Here is a 14102-nt window from a genome sequence, read left to right as displayed (position 1 = left end):
TGTATTGATAACTGCGACTCTGGCTATTGTGCCTCGTAGTTATCCTCTTCTGGTGACGTTCTCAAGTAGTTTGTGTAGTTAAGAAGTAGAATAACCATGTCTCAATTTTTGGCATCATTAATAGAGGAAGAATTAACACGGAATTTATCAGAAGTAGCCTCGCTATATAAATACACCCCAGCACCTCTTAACCCCCAAAACGGTCATACCAGCTTAAGCTGGCGCCGGACAGGATTCTTTGGAAGCGTCTCAGCTGTAACGCCTCCTGCCGAGACATATCCAACTCTTTCGAACCCTTCTGCCAATTCATCCAAACCCAACACTATTCCACACAATTGCGACTCCGTACGTTTGTACAGCCAGAGGATCCAGGCCGTCGCCCGGAACGTAGATGGATCCTTTTGGTACTCCACTCGACTGTCTTTCGCTGCTCTTTTCGCGAAGCCGTATTCCTCAGCCAACAAGCAGTCCTCATAGAATTCGTCCGTTAAGTCACCTTCCCCGTACCCAGGACCAAAATCCAACTTATACTTGACCCCACGATTTGATGAGCTCTCGCAGGTCAGCGTGGCCTCAAAGATAGGGGCTTCTAGCAACATGTATCCGCTCCGAACTCGTCCAAATGGAGCTTTGTCAGAGCGGTCACAAAACGCTTCCAACACTTTAGGCTGAAAGTCGGGTTCGAGCTCCTCTCCAACCCGAGAAATAAATTTCACCCCCATGGCTTGAGGCAGAGAGGCCCACGACCATGACGGTGCAATATATTCCCCCACGGCGCATCGAGCAGGTTCATAGCTTTCCAGTCGCCCAGTAGACCAACCCAAGCCATGGGGCAAATGAGCCTCCCAAATTCCCGCAAAGTACCGCCCTTGAAATATAGGGGCCAGGGATGCCGCTATCCCACTGAAAGCTGGCAGTTTGTCAAGGTCGTAGGTTATCGCGCGCATCGAGTATATGTTCACGAGGGCTTCCCACACTGAATCCGCCCCGTCTCTTCGCTCTTCTTCCGATGCTTCCAAATGATGCAGTGCGTAAATTGCCTGTCGGATATTCAGGTCCGCCGTACGCAGCACTCGAGACGAATCGTGATGTTCAGACGTGCTCTGGCACTCCCAGATGATGTCGGAAAGAGTAAAACGCACGATTCTTCGTGACAAAATAGATTCTTGAAGAGTCCAAGCCCGGGTAGGAAGGATATTGTGACCATCTTTCCAGTAATTATAGGGTCCTCGGTGGAAGGCTTCATTCGAGAAGTGCTCCTGGAAGGCGAAAGTCAAGGGGTGGCCATCTTGATCAGGCGCCGAATAGATCATTCGCTGCCACCTATCAGGACTTTCTTGGAGGAAAGGAATCGTTCCGTTCATCGAAGACTCTGCAGCAACAGTGAGGTGTGCTTGGGAATAGTAATCTGCCATCTTGGCTGATTCGATCTCCCAATCACCTGCATCATCTTGGATGATGCACAGGGAGTCGATCCAAACGTATTGAACCCCAAGCTGTTTGCAGAGCCAAATTGTATCTCTGAAGACACAAGAAAGCTCCGACTCGGGGACCGATACTCTCATCTGTGATATTGTTTCCCGAATCGTCCGGATCGGTTGTCGACTGGGAGGGCCCCAACAGTGGCTCAGGGCGACATAGACACCGGTTTCAGCTGGCTGAGGCTCATAAAGACTCAATGATTCGTCTCCGGGGTCGATTCGAATGACTCTTGTGGGTAGTAGAGGCTTGTTCTCAGAACGGCAATTGTGGTGGTCGCCTTGCCCCGCTTCACAAGTCTGGAGCAGGCCCTTAACAAACTGGATACTCTCCTCTGACTTGGGGCTCCAGTGTGTATTGTGTAGATTTTTCGGCGTGAAAGATTTAGGAATCTCAGACTGTGTTTGGTCGAGGTCAGTAGAGTCTCATGGACATTAGAGGTGGGTTGTGGGCTAACCTCAGTCACTGGGTGGATATGCACCTCTCTATAAAAATAGGTGTCGCCTTGCTCATCTCTCTTCTTAAGTTGCATATCCCATGTGCATCGCGCCAGAACAGTGCCATCGGATTTCGGGGCGACCCAAATCCCACTGGATTGTGTCCCTTCCCGGTTAATCGGCTCAAACGTGTCATACTCGGCCAACAGAGATGACTGCAGTCGTAGAAAAATTGCCTTAAGCAATGAACAGCGAGGGCAATCGTCGTGGAGGTTGTCGACATGTGTGTTGTATAGGTTGAACATTCGGTCAATTGGGCTAGCTCTTGGGTTGGTCTCGACAGGCTGGAAATCGTGACAGACGTCACAAGGCGAGGACACCGCGCGAGACACGGGACTTGGGGGATCCACTTGAACAACCATAGTAGGCAGATAGAATAAGAACAAATAACTCGTACAACATAAAGATGATGATTTACGGCTCAAGATTGTGAGTGAACTCATCCAGTTTTGTATTCCGACGCTGGTCCCATCCCTCACCTTAGGCGCGCGGCTCGTTGCAGAAGCGGGCCGGCCCATGCGCCTCTCTCGCTACGCCTAACTACATAAACGACAAGGATCAGGGGTTCCAGTGAAACCCCCTGGATTGGTTCTCTTTCGTCATTGGGGATATTGAGTTACCAGCTGAATCATGTAGAGTACACTCACGATGTGAAGTTCTAAGACGGTACCCAGTCCAAGATGGCCAGATTTGGAGAGCATCTAGGCATGGTTGGGTTCCAAGGACCGTTGAACTGACTAATCATCGGTATCCCCAGCTCACTCAACCCATGTTTTCCGAGCTTGTGTTATCGCACCTAAGCGCTTCTTTCAGCGGCTAACGATGTAATGACCTTCTAGACTCCCCTTTTTGCCGCTCAACTCAGATGCGATCAAGCTGAGAGTGGTTCCAGACGACCCATCCACGTCATCATGCGGGGCTCTTAGTTCTCGAATTGTATCGCAGCCCTGAGAAGAATTTCACAACTATGCTGCGCCACCTCACCCGTGCCCATACGGATATCTCCTGTCCATTTTTCCATTCTGGATAATTAGAAAAGACAACTACAAAATTCCTCACAGAATTTAAAGGCCATATTCTTAGCCCCAGTAGTCTAGATTCCCCATACTCCAGCTCAATACTACATCATCCCCCACCAAGAGCTTGTCAACCATCCCCACAGGCGCACACAATGAGTCAGCTCTCCGCTACCTATGAGGCGAAGTAAATTACAATCCTCACCTTGAATCTCCGCACAGTAACGGGCAGAGCCTGCAGTGTAACAATACGCATTAAGAAATCACCCCTTTCAAGTTCCTCCGTCTTATGCAACTAACCCATACCCCATCCCCTCGCTACCTAGTAAGCTAGGCCGATACGCCTTGGGAAAAGCCTCAAGCTCAGCCGTCCAATCGTGGCGCAGAGTGGAATGTTACCTATCAACCCCCGTCACCTCATTTCCATGCGTCACGTCGATCCCATCAAACCCAGCTAACTTAAGACTCTCCATCACCACGTTCCAAGAACTCGACATCAAGTATCTGTATCACTACTAGATCGGTTCAAACAAATAATGCCGACCACAAAGAAAGTCACCAACGAAGCCACCGGGCCTCAACGTGCGAGCGATTTCAATGGTGCGCTACAAGCCGTGCCAGGACAGTCCGCCATGATGCACGTGTTGCAATACTCATACATGGCACAGGTACGTCCTCTCAAGGCAGAAAAAATCACCGAATACTTATAGATGAATGGACAGACTACACTTCGGAAGTGCGACTTTGAGGCGCTGATCGAGGCGTCCCAAGAGGCGGGCAAGATCCTGCATGAATGCGGTTCACCGATTGACTGCACAGGAAGTCAAACTTGGCCTGAGGATGCGGAAAGGATCAACGCGCAGATCAAGGAAAAGTACAGCGAGTTTCCAGCAGTTACCGGCGGATTTAAGAGACATGTTGAGCATGCGAGGGCCGCGATCGCAGCGAGCAAGTGACAGATCTAGGAGTCACGCGAGAAAGGGGGATGAAATGGATATCAAAACGAATAGTATTATTTAATAAGATTGACCTTCAACGGTAATCGTCTGAGAAATAACATGCATAGGTGTAGCAAAGCCTTGTCGTTGGTTCTGTCGAGATGAAGATTCTTGGCTCAAGCCTCACACCCAGTCGTGCACCCCACAAGTGATTGCTGTTGAATCCGGTTCGGGTTGACAGCTCTAAGCCATTGCCCAGACAGGCGTAGCAACATATTTCCGTAAATTAAATAGGAGAACAAAATTGAGAGTAATTCAAAGAGCACTTTCTAAAGAAAGCTTAGACAAAACCACTGAACTCGCCTCGAAAAGGAAGAAAAAAATAAAATCGAGGCGGCTCTAGGGTATGCTTCCGTGGCTGAAGCAAGCTTACGCACCGCCACAACCACACCAACCTCCACACCAGCCACACCCGCAAGGCAACCCAGCTTTCCATCCCCAAACCGCCAGCTATCCTTCCAACTGTCCTCTCGAAAACAAAAGAGAGCCAAACAACCTCGCCTCCCCCCCGCAACCACCCCTCCTCCCTAAAGCGCATAATCTCAATCGTTACCGCGCAATGTCAAACTACTACTCCAACCAACAACCGCAGTACCCAGGCGCCGGCCCCTCGGCTGCCCAGAACCTTCAATTCTTCCCTTCCCAGTACGGTCCTGCCACCGGCGGCACTGGCACACCGCAGCCTGGCGGCGCATATGGCTATGGTAATCAGCAGGCCGGGTTCGCTGGGACACCTGGTGCGCAGGGCTTCTCGGGCGCTGGGTACGGCGCGCAGGGCGTTTCGGGTCGGCTGGGCGAGCAGGGAGGGTTGAGGACTGGGTGGGTGGCTGCCTTTTCGTCCGAGGGGTATGATGGAGAGCCGCCTTTGTTGGAGGAGTTGGGTGTCAATTTTGGTCATATTCAGGCAAAAGTGAGTGTTTTTGCGCTGCTGCTTGTGATGCGCTGAAGCTGACTTGTGAAAGACACTCGCTGTGTTGAACCCCTTCAGGCGCATCGATTCGCATCTCATGGACGATTCCGATCTCGCAGGCCCGCTCATCTTCTTCCTCCTCTTCGGCTTCATCCTGCTATTCTCAGGAAAGGTCCACTTCGGTTACATCTACGGCCTTGCCGCCCTGGGCTCCGTGTCCCTCCACCTCATCCTCTCCCTCATGTCGCCCTCCGACGCCGGCCAGCAGCCCCAACAGCCAAGCTACCCCCAGTACAGCAGCGAACCCTCAGCACCTGCTCCTCCGCCAGGACAGCAGGGTGGTCACTTCTCCGCGACCTTGACATACCCCCGAAGCGCGAGCGTGCTGGGATACTGCCTGTTGCCTCTTGTGGCGACCAGCCTGTTTGGCATCGTCATGCCGATGGATACACCCCTGGGCATTGTGTTTACGACAGCTGCCATCATGTGGTGCACATACAGCGCAAGCGGCATGTTCTGCGTGGTGGGACGAATGAAGGGCATGAGAGGCCTTGTCGCGTACCCCCTGGGTCTGTTCTACGTCGGCTTTGGCATCATGGGCATTTTCAGCAGCCGAGGGAGCGGATCGCTGTCCAACGCTGCTGCTAAGCTCAACGGCTGAAGGACCAGAAACGACAAGCTCTACACTCTACCCAATGACAGGAGACTCGACGACGCAGACCCGCAAACTCGCCGGCCGTGGCTCCAAATGATGCTGTACATGATTACGCCCTGGAAGCGGGCGAAGGCAAACGACGGGGGGACAAAGGCGTTTGAGAGGGACGGCCGAGACAGTTATATGGAAATGAAATGAGGAATCACTTTCCCCTTTGTATTAGAATAATACTTCTCGTTTTTTTTTTCTTGTTGTACGTCACGAACCCACCAAAAGAAGGCAAGGCAGGTTTATAAGGAGAAGGGAACCCTTGATAGCGTTCGAGAGGAAGAAAACTCTCTGAATTTAACAAAAAAGAAGCATTGAAATATGCAACAAGCATCGCATCGAAATCTATATATGTCCACAAAACAGCGCAAAAAAGCAGTAACGTAAAAGCATGTCCCTATCGTATCACTTTTTGTTCACAGGAATCCGCCCGTCCGATTCCGAAGTCCGTTTAACCCGCCCTCCCTAATGCGGTCCAAGAAAGTTACAAGTTTGTTGATCAACAAAACGCTGCTGCTCATCATCTGCAGCGCATTATTAAAGGGCTGATGTTGAAAGATCCATCGCGAGGAAAAAGCGTCAAAAACCACCGCTTGATTGTTTCATACCGACGTAGCACACTCCCACACTCCGAAAATCATCTAGGCTTTCTTGCCGCCGTCGTTCTCCTTGTCATCGTGGGCATGAACACCGTTTGTCTTGACGCCGTTCGTCTTGGGGGCGTCGTCGGACTCGCCAAAGAGGACAGAGTACTGGCCTCCGGCACCGGCGCCGATAATCTTCTTGCCACGGATGGCGGTGTTGTCGATAAGGGTAGGAGTGTGGATATCGTCGATGGTGCCCTGGCCGGTCTGGTAGTTGCTGGAGAAACCCCAGGAGAAGACCTTGCCCTCGGAGGTGATGGCAAAGCTGTTATCGGTACCGGCGGTGACGGCGACGGTGTCCTTGACGTCTGTAATTTGTTAGCGACGTGTGTTTCAGTGCATGGAGAAAGTACATACCGGGCTGGACAGTGGGCTTGAACAGGATACGGGCGTTGCCTCGCTCGTCGTAGATGGCGATATCCTCGTTCAGCTTGTCAAACTCGAAGCCGACCTGGTAGCCATCAACACGGCCCCAAGTGAAGAGCTCGCCATCCTCGGCGCAAGCCAGAGAGTGGTGCTCGCCACCATCGATATCAGTAATGTTGTAGTCCTCGAGGGAGGTGAGCTTGGCAGGTCGGAGGATGACGGCATCGTCCTCGCCGGCGTTGGATTCGATACCGATCTCGCCAAAGTTGTTCAGGCCCCAACCGTAGACACGACCCTTGTTGTCGATGGCAAAGCTGTGGTAGGAACCGCAGGCAATCTTGACGATCTTGCCTCGGGGCAGGCCAACGCCCTGGGGAATAAGCGAAGACATCTTGTTGCGCTCGATGATGCGTCGTCCGAGCTGGTTCTGCTGGCCGCAACCCCAAGCAACAACGTTGCCCTTGGTGTCGAGAGCGAGGACGTGGTTGGAACCAGCGGCGAGGGCGGTGATGTTCTTGAGTGTGGGGACGAGGACGGGAGTCGATTGAACCTTGACGGTCTCTGAGAAGCCGAGGATACCATCGCTGGATCGGAAAGTGCCCCATCCGTAGACACGGCCATCCTCAGTGAGGGCAAAACTGGCGCTGTCGCTGGCAACGACCTGGACGAACTTGGTGCCAGCAGCAAAGTGCTCATCGGAAACAGGAAAAGGTGTGCTCTCCTTGGGGTTGATGCCGGTGTCGTCCTCATCTTCTGAATCAGAGTCCTCCTCCTTGTCCATGTCGCGAAGGCCGCCGTCCCAGTTGGTGTCTCGTCCGAGAGCACCCTGGTCGTTGACACCCCAAGTCAGGATCTTGTTATCGTGGGTCAACGCGATGGCGTGCATGCCACCACAGGAGATCTGAACGACGCCGGTGTTGGCGGCGGAGAGGTTATCGTTGAGTCGGGGACGCTTCACATCGATGGGCTTCTTGTTGTTGACGCGCTTGCTGCCGAGGCCAAGCTCGCCCGACGAGCCCTCGCCAAAGACGTAGACATCGAGGATCTGGGTGGGCGCGTCGTTGATCTTCTTTCCGATCTCGGGGTGAACCTCCTTCTTCTCCTTCTTGGGAGCGGCCTTCTTGACGGGCTTCTTGGGGGCAGGCTTCTCGTCCTCGGGCTCCTCGGTCTTGGCCCTCTTGGTGGTCTTTGTCTTGGTAGCAGCAGGCTTCGCGGCGGCGGCGGGTTTGGCGGCAGCAGCCTTGGGCTTCGCGGTAGCCTTGGCCTTAGTGGAGGGCTTCACAGCGGGCTTGACGGCGCGTTCTGTGGTCTTGGACTTCTTGGTCTTGCGCGTGTCCGCCTCAGACTCGGCCTCAGTCTCCTCGTCGCGGGCCTTTCGCTTCTTAGACGCGCCATTGGGGGCAGGCTCCTCCTTCTTCTTGGTGGGAGCGGCAGCAGCGGCCTTGGTGGGCTTGGTAGCCTTCTTCACGGCAGCAGAGGCAATGGACGTCTTCTTTGTCGACGCGGCCGTCTTGCTGACGGATGCTTTGGTTCGAGGGGCCATCGCGTCCTTGTGTGATGCGGTGGGTACCCGACGCGCTGAAAAGGATGTAAAAAAGGTAGTTTGGCGCAGAGATTGATGTGAAACACGTGCTTGGGAAGCAATACAAAGAACCTGCAGAGCTTCCTTTGCGCGCAGGTAAAAGAGATTTTGACGCAAAGTCGATGATGATGAAGATGAGAGAAGCTGCGGTAGAGCGCGAAGCAAAGCAGGTGGTGCTTTTTTTTTCTTCCTTTTAGGTGTGATCTGACCACGCTGAGTGTGGATGACCTGAGCAGGGATCAGCAGATGCCAATCTGGGCTTACAGGGGGGCGATACCTGAATTGGGATTCACCGCCCGGAAGCTCCCACTAGAGAATGTCCGGCAGAATAAAAATTTAGTGCAATTGAGCTTCAGGCGGTGACGGAGCTTGTCGCGTCTTGTCGTGAGGCGACCCATTCTATTGGGACACGGGCAATTCAGTGCAACAATAACCACGAACCGCGGGGGGTTGGGTTTGTTGATCCTTGTTTTTGGTGATTCTTCTGTTTTCGTCTGTTGTTTTTTGTGCCTCTTTTGGAACTTGCAAACCTTCAAACGAAAACCTTGAATACTTCCTCTTTCGGAGGAGAATTCCAGCTGCATCGCGACGCCAGCTGCAGCTCATCCCTTCTCACGCGTTTGCTAACAAAGTACAATGTCATTGTTTGTGATTGATTCTCAAAATCTCGCTATCTTTAGCTCTGATCGCCTTGCCGCCCAACCCAGATGCCATCCATTCATGCCCCAACGCCGACCCATAATACAATTATGCCAGTGAATCACGAATCCCTGCCCATAAAACCATGTGTTTATCGTCGAGTGGTAAAGTCGATCTCGTTGGCAGGGTTGTATCCGCCATCGGATGCCTTTTCGCAAGTGCAGCCACCTGTGCATAACACGTTAGCACCAAGTCAAAGCTTTTTGTCTGGGACCACATTGTACATACCAGCAGGTCGCGAGCCGCAGGCACAGGTCGAACCGGAGACGGTCGCGTTTTCAGAGGAAGCTCGGTCGCAGGTGCATTCACCGGCAGGTCGGGCGCGGCACGAGCAGCGGGGTCCCGAGACGGCGTTCTCGCTGGAAGCCTTGGAGCATGTGCAGTGAAGAGCCGACTTTTGGCCGCACGAGCAGGTAGCCTTCTGGGCTGGAGGAGAATATGTCAGTTAGTCGTCTTTGTTGCTGAAGATGATGTCACGTACCACAGGCGCATTCAGCGTTGTCGCCGGAGCGGCAGCAGGTGGCGGGAGCGTTGACGACCATTTTGGCGGTTTGTGTGGTGATTGTCGAGTGTGGTGGGAAAGTTGAGAGCCGAAGAGAGTTTGAGAGTTGTCGAGGTAACTTGAGATTGTGCTTGAGATGCTGATTCTAAACTGTCATCCAGAGAGGCTCCCTCGACTTATTTGTACTCGATCACTCCTGGGGAACGTGTCTCCACTCCCTCTGGAGCTTGGTCGCCGTATCTCCAAAAGGCAGTAATCGCCCCATCTCTGATTGGCCAGATCCCCAGATTCAAGACTGCTCAGCCAATCAGCAATTGCTTATTTCCAACTTGGCAACTTTCGCCTCCCAAACCGGCCCATGCTGAGGAACGCCTCCATCTATTTCGAGTTCTCGAATGTCATGAGTAATCAGGGCCCAGATCGAACCTTGTCATGCTCTTGTCAGCTTTATGTCTTTGTTTTCTCAGCTGCTTTCGGCTTGCCCGTTACTGGATGGTCATGATCTTGTCCTCTGCCAGTTGCTGGAAGATGCCGATTGTTGCGGATGGCATTCCTTGCTTGTCTTGACCTCTCAGATCCCAATTGTCCATTCTCGATGAGAGCTGCTCGAAGCTGCTCATGTCATGATGGCTTGGGCTAGAAGCCATGACGTAGGATTTGCCCTTGATCTCTAAGAGTCAGCTGCCTATGGCTGACTGACTCGTATTAACGTCTATGGCTATCTTCGTAGAGCCGCGTCTTCTTCACCGCTATCTGCACTTCAAACCAACGTTCTCTTGATACCGCCGTTGCAATGCAAGTGATCTCATGCTCATGACGGCCCCTCGCCGACTTCTTCCTCCGGCCATGGGCAATCTCGGCGCCGCTCCCCGAATTCGGCCCCGCTTCGGCCGCCTCCGATGACTGTTGGTGCCCGGTTGACTGATTTGTCCCGATCACGGCCTCACCTGGAATGCTTCAACTGTTTGCACTTTCACCCACCTTATTTAAGCTGGAATTACTTTGAACCGTGCATTTGCAGTTGCACAACATCTGCCCAGTTCGTTATCGTCTCGCCCGCTCGTAGCCGACTTCAAGCCGATAAGCCCCCGCAGATCACATTCGGCTTCATAATACCTCACAGCCGACTTGATGCCATTCACAGCCTGATTGAACGCTTCTTGTCTTTCGTCACTTTTATATAACTCTTGACTCGCCCCACCCTTCATCAACCGTCTTCAACATGTCCAACTCTACTGAACCTACTGTCGTTGTTGTAGGGTATGAGTGAGCTCTCCCTCTGGAAGACCTGAGCTAAACCTGTCAGTGCTGGAATCATCGGCCTGACCAGTGCCCTCAAGATCCAGCAACTCCTCGCAGAGTCTCCAACCACTCAGTCAACATCTGTTCTCCTCGTCGCCAAAGAATGGCCAACCTCAATCCCAGGGGCTCCCATTTCCCACTCTGCTGACTATGCGTCCATGTGGGCCGGCGCCCACGTCCGACCCATCCCAGGCTCAACGCCCCAGCTCCGTCGTGAAGCCAAGTGGCTCAAACATACCGTTGCCGAGCTTGAACACCACCGCCAGAGTGAACCCTGGGTCGGCATTCGTAGTCTCCCGGGTATCGAGTATCTTGAGGACCCATCGCCCGATTACCTGAAGCAGGATGCTCAGAGTTTTGCCGCCGAGACTGGTCTGTCAGGTTATCGCAAGTATGGGGCCCATGAGCTTCCAGAAGGAGTGAAGCTGGCGTTTGAGTACGATACTTACTGTATCAACTCACCCCTTTACTGCAGCAACTTGCTGCGCAAATTCATCCTCCAAGGTGGAAAGACGCTGCAGAGGGAGCTCAAAAGCGAGGAAGAAGCTTTTACACTTGCGTCTCAAGTTTTATTCGTGGTCAATGCGAGTGGAATGGGGTTCAAGGATGCCAAGTGCTTTCCTATTAAAGGCAAGTCTCGGTGGCCCGCGGGTGCCGGTCACACAAAAGTTTGGAGTTGCGGGTACTGACAGTTCAAACAGGCCAAATTGTACTGACCAATCTCGCCGCTGCTGACAAGACCATCACAAAGCAGCTGAAAGATGGTTCTTGGAGTTTCATCATCCCCAGATCTTTCAATGGAGGGACAGTGATTGGTGGCACCAAGGAGCCTGGCGACTGGGGTATTGAGCCATCCCTGGAGCTGCGACAAAGAGTTCTGGACAATGCCAAGAGCATCGCTGCCGAGTCATGCGGTCAGAGCCAGGTACTTGGGCCGCTAAAGGTCATCAAGGACGTCGTTGGTCGAAGACCGGCTCGAGAGGGAGGGATGAGAGTTGAAACAGAGACCAAGAACAGCAGTCAGGGGGCACAGTACATCATCCATGCTTACGGCGCTGGAGGACGCGGCTATGAGATGTCTTGGGGTGTTGCGAGCGAAGTGGCAGACCTGGCGAGGGAGGTGCTTCGTTCGACGTCGGCGCTTAAGTCAAAGCTGTAATGCGTCGGGTATCGGGATGCATCGTATGATGCCAAAACCGATTCACCGAACCACAATATTATTTGGGCGGGTAGTTTATCACGCTCAACGGACCAGCAGAGTGATTTATAGTACAGGAATGGCATTAATACCACTCGTTTGATTTATTGACAATATTTAGAGTTATATGAAAAAAAAAATTATATACGAAGTGAAAGGCTTGGTCGTGCGAGTATCAGTTCCACCAACCTCCAGGGGGCAACAGCTGTGATTGATGCTCTGCTAGCCCATAGTTGACTTAGTTGCCACGGTAGTAGCGGCGAGAGAACTGAGGGACGCTGCCGCATCCAGAATCAGCAGGGGCGGTGGCAGCAGGCTCAGCAGCGCTGGTGTCAGGGGAGGCAGCAGAGTCGGAGCCAGTGGCAGAGCCGGAGCCAGTGGCAGAGCCGGAGGCAGGAGCAGTGGAACCAGAGCTAGAGGAAGCACCAGAGCCACCGAAGATAGCAGGTCCGGGCATGGGGTAAGAAGTGGCACCGCTGTAGATGCTGTAGTTGGGCGAGAGACCCTCAGTGCTGCTGTTGTAGACACCAGGGATCTTGACAACGTCGGTGGGCTCCTGACCGCTGCCAGAGTTGGTGACCTTGACGTGGGCGCAGTTGAAGTAGAACTCGGTTCCACTGGGTCGGTGGAGAGCAAGATGCTCAATGCGGACAAGGTACTCGCCGCTGGGGACCTCAGTGGGGATGGTAAAGTCCACGCGGTTCTTGTTCCAGATGAGCCAGTTCTCGCCAGACGCCTGCATGGGGAAGTTGGCACCGAGCTCGTAGACCTTGAACCAGTCTCCAGATCCATCGTAGGACTTGACGTCGTCGTTGGTGGCTCGGGACATGTAGACCTGGATGGGGCCAGGATGCTGGATGTTGCCGTCCAAGTTGGTACCAAAGCCAATGGTGTCACCGGCGCTGACCTCGGCAACCTTAGTCGAGCCAGCGTTGGCCTGGGCTCCAGTGTTGCACCTCATCTCGTTGCTCGACAGGATGTCGAAGCCAAAGTGAGGCTGGAAACCCTGAGTCGAGCGACGGACGTACTCGTACTCGGCCGACTTGACATTGTTGACGTAGAGATGGGGGAAGAAGTAGTGAGCCGAGACGAGGTTGGGAAGAGCCAGGATGGCAGCAGAAAAGGAGATGGCGGCCTTCATGATGACTGAGAGTTGTTGCAAAGAGTGTGTACTGGTGAAAAAGAGTTGAATAATAACCTCTGGGGTAGAATGAATGAAAGTCTCGGCTAGCGAGAGTAAGAAAACGAGTGCTTGGAAGGACGATGAGAAACTGAACTGCTGATGAACCTCAAGAGGTCAACACTTGGGTCTTTATATCTATCAGCACCAGCACCTTACCGAGGTCTTGATTCTTAACCGCGCGCTCAGCAGACGACCTGAAACCGAAAAACCCCTGACACACCGAAAAACAGACGGTAGGTCTAGAACAGCCGCCAGAAACATCCTTAACCCAACACATGGGAACGGGCTTGGCTCCAGATTCATCCTTTCCCCCATTGGTGGATGAACATGGTGTTTCAAAGTCCCCTTGACTTCAGCTCTGGGAGGGAAGGTAGGAGATGGCACGTCACTAAACGAAGAACGACGGAGCCCTGAACGAAACACGAATAGGTAAAGTCTTGTGAGGGGCTGGTTTCGAGTGATGGAACCTAGCTCCGTGCCAAGGGTGGATCTTGGGTTGCATTCAGGGTCTTCTTTGACATGGGCTTCGGGGAATGGAACATGTGGATTAGAGGGTCTGAGCGGGAAAAAGAAAAGAAACTTTTCAGATGATGTTTGATACTAGGCATTCTGCATGGACATGGCGCAATCGTTGGGCCGGGTCAGAGGTTGACAGAGTGTATCCGTAGGACTGTCGGAGAGGAACTAAGGGGGTCAGGTTCCAGCCACAGTTGGCCAACTCCCCGAAGCAATATTCCACTGCCAAATTTGCAATTCACATCGTGATATATGTTGAATACTAATTCTATTGAACCTCAAAGTCATGGACCAGTACGAGAAACCCCCAACCTTGAGAAGAGGTGAAAATCCAGTGTCACCGTTGCTCAAAGAAATCCTCTGTGGGTGACGGCCGGTATTATAGTGCTGCAAATGCACGATTTTAGCGTAGCCGAGCGCTAAGGCCCCTGTGGCGCAGTGGGATAGCGCGTAGCTCTTATACCTTCATTACTTGGTGAAGATATGCTAAGGTCGTGAGTTCGAACC

General features: G+C 52.9%; 5 protein-coding genes and 1 pseudogene across 6 annotated transcripts, besides 1 other annotated feature; 3 read left to right on the top strand and 3 right to left on the bottom strand.

The window, feature by feature from the left end:
• Positions 1–3528: 3528 nt before the first annotated feature.
• On the top strand, positions 3529–3948 carry NCS54_00346900 (Hypothetical protein; the record flags this gene model as incomplete). Its single annotated transcript, XM_053149039.1, has 2 exons — positions 3529–3660; positions 3715–3948. The coding sequence occupies 2 exons, from the start codon at positions 3529–3531 to the stop codon at positions 3946–3948; spliced, it is 366 nt and encodes a 121-aa protein (XP_053005014.1).
• A 514-nt stretch (positions 3949–4462) lies between these two features.
• Positions 4463–5561, top strand: NCS54_00346800 (Protein YIP; the record flags this gene model as incomplete). Its single annotated transcript, XM_053149038.1, has 2 exons — positions 4463–4900; positions 4953–5561. The coding sequence occupies exons 1-2, from the start codon at positions 4550–4552 to the stop codon at positions 5559–5561; spliced, it is 960 nt and encodes a 319-aa protein (XP_053005013.1). The 5' UTR covers positions 4463–4549.
• Positions 5562–6244: 683 nt separating this feature from the next.
• NCS54_00346700 lies at positions 6245–8318 on the bottom strand (annotated as a pseudogene). Its single transcript has 2 exons — positions 6605–8318; positions 6245–6555 (listed from the first exon to the last, which is right to left on the bottom strand).
• Positions 6245–8318: a sequence feature.
• A 667-nt stretch (positions 8319–8985) lies between these two features.
• NCS54_00346600 (Hypothetical protein) lies at positions 8986–9436 on the bottom strand (the record flags this gene model as incomplete). The annotated part of the gene is made up of 3 exons (XM_053149037.1): positions 8986–9062; positions 9123–9320; positions 9376–9436. 3 exons carry the CDS (start codon positions 9434–9436, stop codon positions 8986–8988), a joined length of 336 nt encoding a protein of 111 aa, XP_053005012.1.
• Positions 9437–10618: 1182 nt separating this feature from the next.
• NCS54_00346500 (DAO domain-containing protein) lies at positions 10619–11857 on the top strand (the record flags this gene model as incomplete). Its single annotated transcript, XM_053149036.1, has 3 exons — positions 10619–10656; positions 10703–11328; positions 11400–11857. The coding sequence occupies 3 exons, from the start codon at positions 10619–10621 to the stop codon at positions 11855–11857; spliced, it is 1122 nt and encodes a 373-aa protein (XP_053005011.1).
• Positions 11858–12134: 277 nt separating this feature from the next.
• Positions 12135–13037, bottom strand: NCS54_00346400 (Hypothetical protein; the record flags this gene model as incomplete). The annotated part of the gene is made up of 1 exon (XM_053149035.1): positions 12135–13037. One exon carries the CDS (start codon positions 13035–13037, stop codon positions 12135–12137), a length of 903 nt encoding a protein of 300 aa, XP_053005010.1.
• Between the last annotated feature and the right edge of the window lie 1065 nt (positions 13038–14102).

This window comes from Fusarium falciforme, chromosome 3, assembly GCF_026873545.1.
Source record: "Fusarium falciforme chromosome 3, complete sequence".
NCBI classification, from domain to species: Eukaryota; Fungi; Ascomycota; class Sordariomycetes; order Hypocreales; family Nectriaceae; genus Fusarium; species Fusarium falciforme.
This window is presented reverse-complemented; position numbering and strand designations above follow the sequence as displayed.